A 12,846-nucleotide genomic window follows, 5' to 3' on the forward strand; every position below is an offset into this window, starting at 1 on the left:
CGCAGCGGGTCGGTGCGCGCGCCAACGCCCTTCAACGCTGGCTCGGCCGAGACGGGAGCGGCTCTTTCTCTTCGCCACAGCCCCAAGCGCGGCACCGACCGGGTGCGGCCCGGCCCCACAGCCCGGCGGACCCAGGTGAGCGCGGGGCCGCGGCCGGCGGCTGGATGGGCCCCGCTCCGCTGCCTCCTCCCGCCGCGTCCTCCATTTTGTGATCGCGGCGTGAAGAGCTCGGCGGCCGCGGGGAGCGGGAGGTGCAGCCAGCGCCGCCATTTCGCACCCGCCGCCGTTTCCTCTTCCCGCCCCGTCTCCACGGGGACTCCGCCGGCCGCCCCCGCACCCCCTGCCGTCCCAGGAGACGCGACCGCTGAGCCCGAGACCGCACCCGCTGCCGTGTACCGGGAGCCGCCGCGCTCCCCGCCGGCAGCACGGGGCCCCCGCCGCGCCGAGGGCCGGCCGCGCCGGGGCAGACGGGATGTCCGGGTCCGCCGCGCCCCGCCGCGGGGAGGAGAAGCGCCCACGGCCCCCACCCCGGCCTCGCGGCCCCGGCCTCGCTCGCCCCCAGAGAGGCGGGTCCTGGAGGGGTTTAACCCCTGCCGTGTTCTCCGGGGCCGAGCTCGTCTTGCTGCTTTTCTTACGTATTTTTTCCCGCCAGTCCCGGCATTCATGCCCGCTTGCCTCCGAAGCTCGCCTGCAGGACTGGAAGCACACGGAGGCAGGGATTTGGGCGAGGACCCCAGGCTGGGTGATAACCAGGAATCGTTCCACGAGTCCCTATTAGAGGGCGTATTAATATGCTCACGTAGGGTACGAAGGGAAAAAGGGGTGATGGCTTTTTTTCTGGTGGAAAAACAGGTATTTCCACTGCTTGGGTGGCAGGCTGCCGTCCCTTGGATAGCACTGACCGAATGAGACTTGTTCGGCTGGGTTTCTAGGTCGTGGTTTCCCGAGGGGTGGACCCTAGGGACGAGTCCCCGTAGCCTTGCATAGAAGGGCAGGATGTTGCAGTCCGTCTCTCCAGAAGAAACACCTGGAGATGGGGAAGGGAAGGCAGGGCTCGTTTTTTGCAATGAGTTGCAATGGGTGCCGTAGTAACGTGTTCGGTAGTGTTTATCCTGGCATCATGGTTACTATCTTCTTTTTGTCAGGTTTTGAGGTGCATTCTCGTGTTGATAGTGTGACATCTCCAGCTTCTTCTGCTTCTGCTACTACACTGCTCTTGTCCCAGTGCCAGCCACCATGGATAAGACCGAGTTGATCCAGAAAGCCAAGCTGGCTGAGCAAGCCGAGCGCTACGATGACATGGCCACCTGCATGAAGGCAGTAACGGAGCAAGGTGCCGAGCTGTCCAACGAGGAGCGCAACCTGCTCTCCGTGGCCTACAAGAACGTGGTGGGGGGGCGACGCTCGGCCTGGAGGGTCATCTCCAGCATCGAGCAGAAGACAGACACCAGTGACAAGAAGATGCAGCTTATCAAGGACTATCGGGAGAAGGTGGAGTCTGAGCTCAGGTCCATCTGCACCACGGTGCTGGTAAGTGGGGACTTTATTATTTCTTATATTTTGTTTAAGGTAACGAAATGCAGTATTTAAGTGTGCTGTGGTACTGGATGGAAGCACTGGGAGCTTGGCTTGTGCAGTGTTGTGCTGGATAAGTGAAGTCAGTACGGCAACTTCTACAAGCCTTACGTGAGTAAGCATGCTGAGGAGGATCAATCGCACTATGCTATTTGCCCTATATGTGTAGAGGTATTTGAGATACTCAATTTTGAGACTCTGTGAGGTACATTTTTGGGTGGGGAGATCCATATGCAGTATTTCACCAGGTACTTGCAGAGATACAGGGAATTTAGCCTCTGCTGTGGTTAGTAAGCTTCTCTATTTGTAAAATAAGCTGGAAGTGTGGAAACCCTATTATTTAGAGCAGCTAATAACTTGCTAAAAGCATTGAAACCGTGTGCATTTTGTTTACTTCCTCATGAAGAAAAATACTCTCGAGGGGTCTTGGAAGAGACATTTTGATCAATGTTTTAACATAAATTTGACTTTACAAACTTAGACGTCTATCTGTGTTGAAGGTGGGGAAGAGACATGTAGAAATTTGCTTTGTTAGATGCAAGCTGACTTCTCAGGGCATGTTTGAGATGAATTTGCAGTAATTATGGGACAATGTAAAACTAAGGTGTAAAGACCAGAATGACACTCTAAGCATGCATCAAAACCCAGAGGTACGTTTCTGTGGAAGCAGCAGAATTCCAGATGCTATTGGTAGGAAAACTGTAGTGCACTGTAGTGGGAGCTCAAGAGATGTGTGCCAGCAGTGTGGAGGCTGCTGAACCTTATTTTACGTGACCAGGGATGTATTGTATCTGCAAGAAACTGCATGTGTATAATGCAGTAGGAATTCTGTGGCAGATCATCTTCACTGGTTGATTTCCTCCTCTTAGTTACCTTTTGTTTTTGTGTCTAGTCTTGCTAATGTGAAAACAGGAGGAAGCAAGTCTGTAAGGAAATAAACAATTTTGAGGTAATTTTATCCTAGATTGGTTTAGGCGATGTGAATTTAAAGGTGACTGGTTTGGAAGTATCTGATTTTTTTTTCTTAATTAAGTGTTCTGGCTCATGTACAAGGGAACACTTCTTTGGATTGTGCTGAAAATACCTATATGCTTCCTTGTATGCTGCCACCTAGGTTTGTTTTTTCTTTCTTTCTAAATCAAAGTGACTTACCATTTTTGAAAATAATTTTCCTATTTATTAGCTTTACAAATCAGTTGAGTTAGCCCATGCCTTCCACAAGAACAAAATTGTTTCTCCAGTTACAGGTGTATTGAAATTGTGAAACTTTCACCTTTGTGAAAATGATGGGACTTCTGTAGGATTCCTACTTCCTGTGACAAGAGTTTCACTAAGAACCCTGTGTGATGAAGTGCGAGCATTTGTGTCACTCGTCTTTCTCTTCTCTACTCAGTGCCCCACTTCAGAACTAACTTCTTGGGACCTCCATAGCTCACTCCTCAGACTTCTTAATCTCCCTCTGTCCTTTTACCAAATCTAGTGCCTTGAAGAAGGTGATACATAAAATCTCATACTGGTTATACCATTTTGACAAGGACCTTGTGTTTCCATAGGGAGAGGCAGTGAACCACTTCACACAGTGTCTCTACTGAAGTTATTCCACTCCTGGTGGTTGCCAGCAGGTATTCTGGTAGCTGTACTAGGGCAGACCTCTGCTGTAGGGGAAAGCAAGCTCTTCCTATGCTTCCTAGGTGAATTTTTCAATGCACTCTAGTCTTTCTCTGTTCTCAGCAATGGCCTGTTGGCAACTCTCCCCTTCGGGCCTGGAAGGCTGCAGGAAGTAGCGAAGACCAAAACCTGCAGCTGAGCATGCTTTTCCTGTCCTGTCCTGACCTGCTGCAAAGATGTGCCTTCCTTTGGTGGGAGAAGATGTTGGCTATCTACTGCAAGCTTTCCTTTTTTATTCTTCCTTTGAGGGCCATGTGCAGTTCTGTTCTGATTCCCTCCCTTTCCTCCTCCATCTACCACTCCTATGATCCATGAGTCAGCATGTGAGAGGTTGGAATTCACCACAAGCAGGCGTTACAAAGGATGGGTTTCCTAAAGCTGAGCCACACAATGATTTTGGCTCCTCCTTTGAATGGTAATTTTTTCTGTACTAGTACTATGGTAACTGCTTGTAGCTTTTTCAGATCTCTTCAGCTGAATCTCAGAGGTGCTTTTTTAATTCTAGGAAGACAGCTAAACTGTAACAACTGCTGGCAAGTAGTGTGGAAAGGTTGCTTGTCATCTGGAGTATTTGGATTTAGCAAGGGTGGGTGTGTTGGGTGGAGTGTGACTGCTGTTAGTCATACTACTAACAGTTTTTTCAAAAGTTTTTTTTTTTAACTGCTGGTATGGCATATTTCTAAATTTTCATTTAGATATACTCGTGCTTGCATTAAAAACTACTGCTATTTTTTTTATTAAAATGTCAGTAATATGGAATCTCTTGATTACTTTTTTCCTGCAAAAAATGCCAGTTAAGTAAGAAGGTGATACATAAAATCTCATACTGGTTATACCATTTTGACAAGTTAAGTAAGGCACTGTTTCAGGACATGGTTTGATAAAGAACTTCAGTTTAATCACCACTAGAATACAAACATTCAAAATTTCATTGAGATAGCTGTATATAGATACATACATAAAAATAAAGCTTTTACTGATTATATAACTCTTAACTCATTCTCTAACTGCCTATCTTGCAAGTAGGCATGATCTGAATGCTTTTTAACTGTTAATTTTATGACTGGTCTTTCAGATGAGAGTAGCTCTTTAATGGAGAAATGATACTGCTGTCAAACAGCATGCACAAATGTGTTATTTGAAAGGTACACTAGGAAGTCTTGCTGAACTCCCTGTATTGTTTGACTAATTCTTTGGTAATGTAGAGAATTAATGTTGAATCATTCCTTATGATTCATAGTTAAAACTGTTCTTGAAACTCTCTTCTCCTTGAATAGAGAAACAGGTTGGCAACTTATTTTTTTCAGATGAAGTTGAACTATGTTGTTTCATATACTCTAAGCACAAAGTTCATGTTACTTTCTCTTGGGTGATTTCGGGTACAGGATAATGTAGAAGGGGTGGATGCATCAGTAGCTTTCATGTAATTAGTGAAATGATGTGGGGAAATTTTGAAGATGGAACATACAATGTAAGATCTGCTTAATCTTATGCACATTCCACTGTTCAGTGACATTAGGTTTTTGGAAGAATTAACTTTTGAATTGGAATCTTTCTGGGGAAGCAGATTAAACTGGTGGGTTTTCTGAGAGCCTTGATCCTTTTGCATGGCTATAACTTATGTTGCATTCAGGCTTCTTTGTTCTTTAGAGAGCAGCAATGTTAAGGCAGGGAAGACAGCAGCCCTTGCCTGGAAGCTCTCTCCACTTGCAGCTTGAAGGTTTTTGTGTGTGTTTGCATGTGTTTAGTTTCTAGGTCCTGATGCATTGGAGATCTTGGGAGTTACAGAGATGAGATTTGATAATATTTGCCCACAGTTTAAATCTTGATGAAGATGCAAAATCATTAGGGCTTGGAAACAAATGTGTCTTGATGATTACTTCTCATGTCTCTAGCTGAAATGTTAAAATGGTTTATTAATATTATTTTAAAATTTTATGTAGGAAAGTTACATACCTGAGGCTTTTCAGTTGTTTCCCAACGTCTTTTTTCACAGTGTCCTCTGTAAACATTTTTACATTGTATTGTGTTAGGCTCATGTTGGCTCATTTCTCTAGCAATGAGTGAAGGCATTGTGAACTTCTAGAAATGAAGGAACAGTCACATTACTTGTGCTGTTTTTTTTGCCACCCTGTGGCAGTGCCTGCAGTGAAATAGTTTTGAGCTATAAGGTGTGTATTGTCTGTATTTTTACTTTCTTAAGGCTGATAGTATGCTTTAATTGTCTGAGAGATCGCACTGTTAATTGTTGAAAGCATGTGTGTTGCTCTTGCCAGCTCCACTTTCCTTCCTTCCTCTTTCCCCTCAAGGTTACAATGTTGTTCCTACTGCTGCTTCAGGTAATTGAGAAGCAATAAAAGCTAATAAAAACCAGTAAAAATCCGTACACTTCTGATTATTATCAATTTTGTAGCTCTAGTTCTGAAGTTAGTCACTTAAAATGAGTAGAAGAAAAATCCTCATGCTAGAAGGTAATGTTTAGGGCAGTTGTTTCAACAGCACAAGTTCAGAGTTCCATTGAAAGTGAAGTTGGCATTAGCAGATAGAGTCCTCATGTCAGCTGAAATATCTATGTCTGATGATGGGTAACTTTGACCATAGCCCTGTTTCTTCCTTACCATTACCTTTAGCCTACAGAAAAGTGAAATCTTGGGTTTTTTTATTGCACATGCAGAAATTTGCCGAATTCTGTAGGTATCAGCTTCATGCTACTATAAATAATTTACCAAAGTTTCATGTTCTCTGAATGCTATGTCTCTTGTGTTCCTATTGTCAGGGAACAGACAGAGTTTGTGCAGAAATATATGTGGTATAGGGGTGAAACCCAGTAAAAGGGTATTACTTACAGTCTTCATAAAGGGAGCTGTGTAGGATGCAGTTTTATTTTGAAGGTCAGGCATGATAATCACTTAGCATTACATTTGGACTTGAGTTAGTTGTCCTAGTAGTGGCTGGGACAATGTTTCAATATTAACTTTTGTAAGTTAAAGCAATTGCTATTCTTAAGTAATTGACTAAAAGGAAAGGCACTTCATGAAAGTCCTGTTGGGAATGTTACTTCTTGGCAAGTCCAGAATTGTGGAGTGAATGTGGATTGAATTAATAGTTCGGAATATTTTTTTTTTTTTTTATGAAGAGTAATGTGAAGACAGATGATTTTTCCTTTGTGTTTTTAGCACAACTTCTAGCAGCCATTAGCACATTTGTGGTAAGAATTTTGGAACTTAATGCTTTAATTTTTTTTTTCGTTTAATATGCTTGAAACTTAGATCTGAACTTGACTTACTCATAGTTTTACTTTCTCTTGCTTTCTCTGTCATCTTTCAGTAGAATCTGCTGCTGGAATCCTCCCTCACTCTTGTGAAAAGAAAACCTAATCATTTCTGAGAAAGGACTAATTCTTGCAGAAACAAAGCCTAGAGTGCATCAAGGGTTTTTTTAATGGATTGTGAATAGTTAAAGAGTCCACCTAAAAATAGTTCAAGGAATTCTGTTGGTAGCTGAAGCCTCCATCCCATGCAGTCATTGCTTGCTGCCCCCTCCCCCTACAGATGAATTCTGTCTAACATTAAATTTCTTGGAGGACATTTACTGCTTTGGTGGCCTTGAGAAAGTAGGGTGTGCTCACTACGTCAAACTGGACAACAAAAGCACAAATTCTGTTCTGCTAATACAGTGAAGCTTTTAACAGGTTTTGTAAATCATTGTCATGCTTACCTGCTAGACAGTTATCTCACAGGCATTTCTACTACCTTGGATACTAATGTGAGAGGTGCCTTTTTGAAGCAAAACACAGAAGACTGTATGTGAGAGAGAGAGCTTGATGAAAGAAGAACACACTTGAGTTTGAAGGTTATTACACTTGATTTCTTTATCATTTCACAAATTAGGGTTGTTCAGCACAGTACTAAAGGAGTAGATTGTACCAATTTCTGTACAGGCACTGCAGCTTGTTATTCTGGTTTCATTAATGGGGCATGCCCAATTTTCAGAGGAAGGTAGTGAGCAAAGCAGCAGGGGAAGGGTGGGTAAAAGTGCATGGATATGCTTTGTAAGTTTGGTAGGTGAAGGTGCACACTTGATTAATCAATGTTTTCAAATTTAGCTTTTTGCTGTTGGCTTTTGAGAATGAGGGGCAAAGTGCCCCTCGATGTTACTTGTGGTTGTGCTTTCTTACTGCCAGTAAACTTGAAGCCAGTTTTATCACAAACAGGTGCAGTAAGTAACTATTCTTGAGCACTGCATTTGTGGAACTTGGTATAGCTCCACCAAGTTTGTTGGAGGGGTGACTGCAAGTTTCTCCTCATACTTTCTGCATCCCAGGAAGCTGGAACCAATATCAGAACACTTCAGCGTACTGCTGATTAATGATAAGCTTGTCATTTCCTAATCCATCTTTATGTCTGAATATATTAAACAGTGCCTGGTTTGTGTGAACTAGGCACTTGGCAGAGGCTTCAAAATGATTTGAGTGCTGGGTTTCACATCCTGTGGTCTGTGCACCCACCAGAACATCAGATGTCAAGATCTAAAAACTGGAAGTCCTGAATTAGCTATGATTTTGCTTGTACCTTTCTCTAAATTTGTTAAAGTAACCAAGGGTTTGATTTACCAGTTTCTAATATTGATAAAGGTTTATTACTTGCTCTATTACTCTTTATTCTCTCCTTTAATTTTTATGATACATTCACTGAAGTAGCCTGATACAGGAGTAGTGTTGAGGTCTGAAAACAGAAGAATTTTAATTTGCTTTAATAATAACTTTTCTAAATACATTGTATACACTCTTACCTGACTGACAGCCACATCATTTCTGGATTAAACTTCTTCAGGAAGTTTTGTTCTGAAGTTAAATACATTTTTCAAAATTCTTGCAAGCAGAAATTGTTGTTAATAAAAGTAGGTAGCAGGGTCTTGGCAAAAAGTAACAGCTCACTTTCTGTGAGAAGTTGTAACATCTGAAATGTTGACTTCAGTCTTTCTAACCTAAGATTAGACTTCATTGTTGTGTGTTGTCTCATTTAGATAGTAACAAATTACTGGCACGCTCCTAATAGACTTAGTGAAATCATACACTGCTGGGTTTCCTTCAAGATGAAGTTGGATAATGCAAAAGGCTCTTCCATGCTACACTATGCAATGGGAAGAAGGTGCATCTCTTGTGTTAACCATTTGGAGTTTCAGTGATCCCAAGCCTCTGATCAAGGGCTCCCAAAGACAAACAAGAACTAAAGCAAGTCCAAGTGAGTTCTTTGCATAAGGGCAATGTACCTTAAGACCACATAACTCCTGTGTGCTGTTGTTCCTCTTGAGCGCTGTTAGTCTAGATATACATCAGTTAGTCATTTAATCTTACCTGTGGGCTTCTGTAGCTGCAGAGCATAGAAGTATTTTTAACTGAAAATTTAGACTTCTTTGTGTGATTCTGTCATATTATGCAATGTCATGAATGGATGCTGAAGGAAGCTTTTAGATGGCCAGGATTCTGAAGAGAAGGATGTGATGACTAAAATGTATGTTTGCTAAGAGGAGAAGAGCACTTGGAAGTATTTTTAAGAATTCAAAATATGTAAAACACAGTCATGGAAGAATGTTAGAATCAATTTGAGATAAATATGTCAGATACCAAGGAATTTTTCCTGAAAGCTTTTGGCTGTGTTGTATAGCCATTAATTAATCAAAAATTTATAAGTTTAGAAAAGAAGAATTACTTCTTTTTTTTTTTAATACTCACTTTTACATTTGATGAGGGGAAACTGGAAAACTTTAGGCTCTTCCATAAAATCTTAAATAATTCTGACTTTCACTGGATTGTTCATTTTGTCTGAACATCTATGGAAAGAAGAACCTGCGTTTCCATACACATCTAGTTCCTAGCTTACATAGTTCTCTGGGGACCACAGAACTTTCTAACTTAAGAAGTATAAGCAGTGAGTGTAAATTCTAGATGAAACTAATCTCAGCCTCAGGTGGGAATAGTGTGGGCAGATATGCTGCAGCTCAGGCTTCCAGTGAATTTGTTAAGTTGGATTCCAGATACTTCATTCAGGGCCAATCCTAAATATTGGCTGCCAGTTTTTAAAATTGTATAGACAAAGACATGGAACCAAATGGAAAAGATTAATTAGGTCACCTTCTCTGTTTTCATGTCAGATACATTTGTCTCTGCTTTCGATAGTGCTTTGTCAGGTCATCTTAAGGCCATGCCATTACTGGAAAGGTGCACACATATTTTCCTCAATACATAAACTGAAACTGTTACTCTGGAGTGGTCTGTACGAAAATCACTTAATGTTCTCCCAAAAGGAGTTGATGCATAGAGCTTAAATCCTGAAGGATGAAGAACTCAGTTCCGCTAAATTACACTGTTGAAAGTAAAGTGATTGTACTGTTGCAGCAGGGGACTCTCCCTTTCCTGTCAAGAAAACAACTGCTGAACGTTAAAAAACACCTAGGTTTCAGTGAGTCATACTGTGGACTTTGGAATGACTGATTATACTTGAAATAGTCAAGAAGTCTTAAATACCACTTTGCTAGATGATTAAAACAGGCAATCATTTGTGAGTAGAAGCCTTATTGAAAGATCTGAGCCCACACCAGTCATCTGTGCTGTTAGAGACTTTGGAATATTTGATGTGTTTTAAATTCACATTTAAGTTATGTTAGGTGATTATGTTGTTCTGGGCTGTCTCACCAACTTTAGCTTAGCTTTTTGACTGCAGTTAGGGTGGAAACCATTTCTCTATGCTGCTTCTAGGTCTTCTTTTCTCATATTGGGTCTGGTTGGACCATCAAAAATACATGAGACTGAATAATTTTTCCAAATATTTTGCATACTGCAGCCCTGGCTGAATTTATGTAGCCTCACACACTTCATGGTGTTCCTATGAGATGCAAGCTGTTCATCTAGATGGAACTGATGTTGAATCCATATTTTGAGATGGTGAGTTAACTTGCTAAAAAAGTGTTGATATGCACTCTGTGCTTGTGCATTAGTTTTGAGGAACCTTGTCGCAAAATAGGTTTACTTTGAAACAGCTTCTTCACTTGCATGTGATTTTTTGCTTCTGTGGGGTTTGGCCAGTTAGTGTGTGGTACAACATTAAGTAATCAGTTACTTGCTGTTACCCAGGTAACATCTCTTCTAGTGAGCTTCAGTGTTCCTCAATAAAAAGCTAAAATAGAGAACATTCAGTGTCAGTTCAGAAAACAAAGAAACATCTAGGAAACAAAAATAAAACTCAGTCTAGTTCCTGTAAAACATGTGAAAAATTGGTACTCTGTGGAATACTCAGCACCTCCTCTGCTGGCAGGTCTGAGAACACTTGGACAGCTAAGATCTGCTGAGCAGAAGTTCAACTTGGTTTATTTTTTCTTTTTCTTCTTTCTTTTTTTCCATATAATTGAACTTTTTCTATTATGTGATGAGGAGGAATATAATTTTTAAATATTATAGGCACTGATTTTCATTAGTTCACTCTTCTGTCAAAAAAATTACTACTGTAGGATTTTGTTTTTTGTCTAGCTTTTTGTGTCATACGAGTTCAGGCCAGGTGAAGGACATCATTTAAAATTACTAAACCCTGCAGATACCAGTTAGTTCACACAAACTGTTAGGATATTCACGTTTGAAAGCAGCCTTTTAAAATGACATTCTTAAAAGATGGAGATGGTGCTGAAATAAAGTATTTTAAACAACTTGAAGTAAGATATATGGGCTTAAGGCTCAAGGGTATTGCTGAAAGTGTGACTTGAAAAATCAAACTTTATCCAACATAGACTTCTTTCAGAAAACTGTGCTACCCATTTAGAACATCAACACACTCCTCCTTGCTAAATACCGTGCAACAGCTTAACTTACGGGACAAACTTTTGGAGAGCATTGCTGTTTCTGATGGTTGCTATTACATTGGCTTTTTTCCTTCTAGTGGAGCAAAATTAATGATAAACTGCACTCAGTGAGAAATGCAAATGACAGTGTAGATCAGTCTTTTAATAGCATAACATTAAATAACTTGGTGCTGATATTGTGACCCAGACGTGTCATAGGTGTTGATATCTGAGCAGTGGTGACATTGTAAATGTTTTGGGTTGCTTGAGTTTCCCACATTGAGAACTTCTGTTGGTACCTAGGCACATGCTGTCCTTAGCGTGCTTTGAAAATTGGCCTCAACCTAGTTGTGATGAGTGGATAATCTTTGGAGCTGACCTGGTTCATGTTCCTCCTCTGGTATTGAATGGTTAATTTTGAAGAATATATCCACTAGCTAGTGGTATTGGAATTTATGAGACTTACAGTCATGTATTTGCTACTCTAACTGAAGTCCAATTCTAAATGGCACAACTGCTGAAGGAAGCTAGAAGTTTGGTATTCAAGATTTTTTTTTTCCAAATTCATCTTTTCTGTTGAGATTTTTTTTATAGCTGGATATGCAGAAAGAGAGAACAGCTCTGAACAGATCAGATTGCAGTGGTATTTTTCTGCCACTTGAACCTACTCTGTAGTTAAACTGTATAGAAAGTATTTAGTGTACACTATGGTTGTACTTAATGTCTCAGTCAGTCTTGCCTTTTAAAATAGGCTTAGATGGGGAGAGAGTGGTGGGACTTTCTGTTTTGATGCCAGCTTTTTCAAGGAGGTGTTGCCCTGAAAAGAGGTAACAGAAAGCCTATGTGAAGTGGGCCTGGAATATGAATTGCAGGGGAGGTGTGCCAGTGTATTTTAAAGAGAGGTTGGCTGGATGCGCACACCACAAATAATTATTAAGGAGCTGTGTCTTCAGGGAGCTGCTTTGTGTCAGCCATACCTTCAAGTAAAGTTATGGTTGACATTCCTTCAGGGCTTGGTTTTCATAAAGCTGAAAAAAATGGGGAAGTGGTGAGAACAAATATACTGACTTAGTATTTCTGGCCCAGGTTAAGTGCCGTGGTCAGTACCATGTGTTCAACCCTTGAACCTACTTAAACAGAGGGGGAAAGGGACTGAGAGGATACTTAAGTAGTTGGGAAAGAACAAAAGTAGAATTGCCAAAAAGGCAATTGAAATGTAACTTTCATTTGGCATGTAGAGGAATATGTTTGCCAATGGAGAGAGAAAGAAAAAAATATTCAGCTTTCAAAGGGAAGAAGTATCTAGCTGCCAGGTTCCCAGCCTGCTCCCTATGGCTTCTTCAGGCAGCTGCAGACCTATTCCAAGGAGCATTAGCCCTTTGTTGCTGGCATCTCTAGAATAAATAAACCATCCTTCTGTAGGAGGGGAAAATAATATTATACATGAGAATATGATGCTGTTGGGATGAGAAGAGTGTTAGCACGATGTGAAGGTAGAAATAGAGATGGATGAGCAACACTTGCACGAAGTGGAGTGGGAAATCTTGTCACACTCTAGGAGGACCAGCAAGCCACTTGAGCATAATATGTCAGTGTGGGGGAAGCAGCAGCTACCAGCCACAGACTGTCACACTGCAAACCTATTGTAAGACAACTGCAGTGGGACACAAAGGGTCTGCTATGAGGATAGACTGATTCCTGCATCTTCATACTCTTCTTGGTTCTGAGTCACCTCCCATCAGGGCAGGTCAGCGGCTCGAACATCGTGTGGCT

At 41.5% G+C, this 12,846-nt stretch overlaps 1 protein-coding gene across 2 annotated transcripts in view; it reads left to right on the forward strand.

The window, feature by feature from the left end:
- Positions 1-12,846, forward strand: part of YWHAQ (tyrosine 3-monooxygenase/tryptophan 5-monooxygenase activation protein theta) — a 21,887-nt gene continuing 9,041 nt past the window's right edge. The window contains exons 1-2 of one of the 2 annotated variants that reach the window (XM_086875906.1): positions 1-135; positions 1,146-1,530. In XM_086875906.1, the coding sequence (XP_086732032.1) occupies positions 1,237-1,530 (294 nt within the window). In that variant the 5' untranslated portion in view covers positions 1-135; positions 1,146-1,236. Of the gene's footprint in view, positions 136-484; positions 805-1,145; positions 1,531-12,846 lie in introns of those variants that run through there. The other variant, XM_086875907.1, reaches the window with a different exon arrangement.

This window comes from Cyanistes caeruleus, chromosome 2 (assembly GCF_971803275.1).
Source record: "Cyanistes caeruleus chromosome 2, bCyaCae1.hap1.1, whole genome shotgun sequence".
In the NCBI taxonomy this organism is placed as follows: Eukaryota; Metazoa; Chordata; class Aves; order Passeriformes; family Paridae; genus Cyanistes; species Cyanistes caeruleus.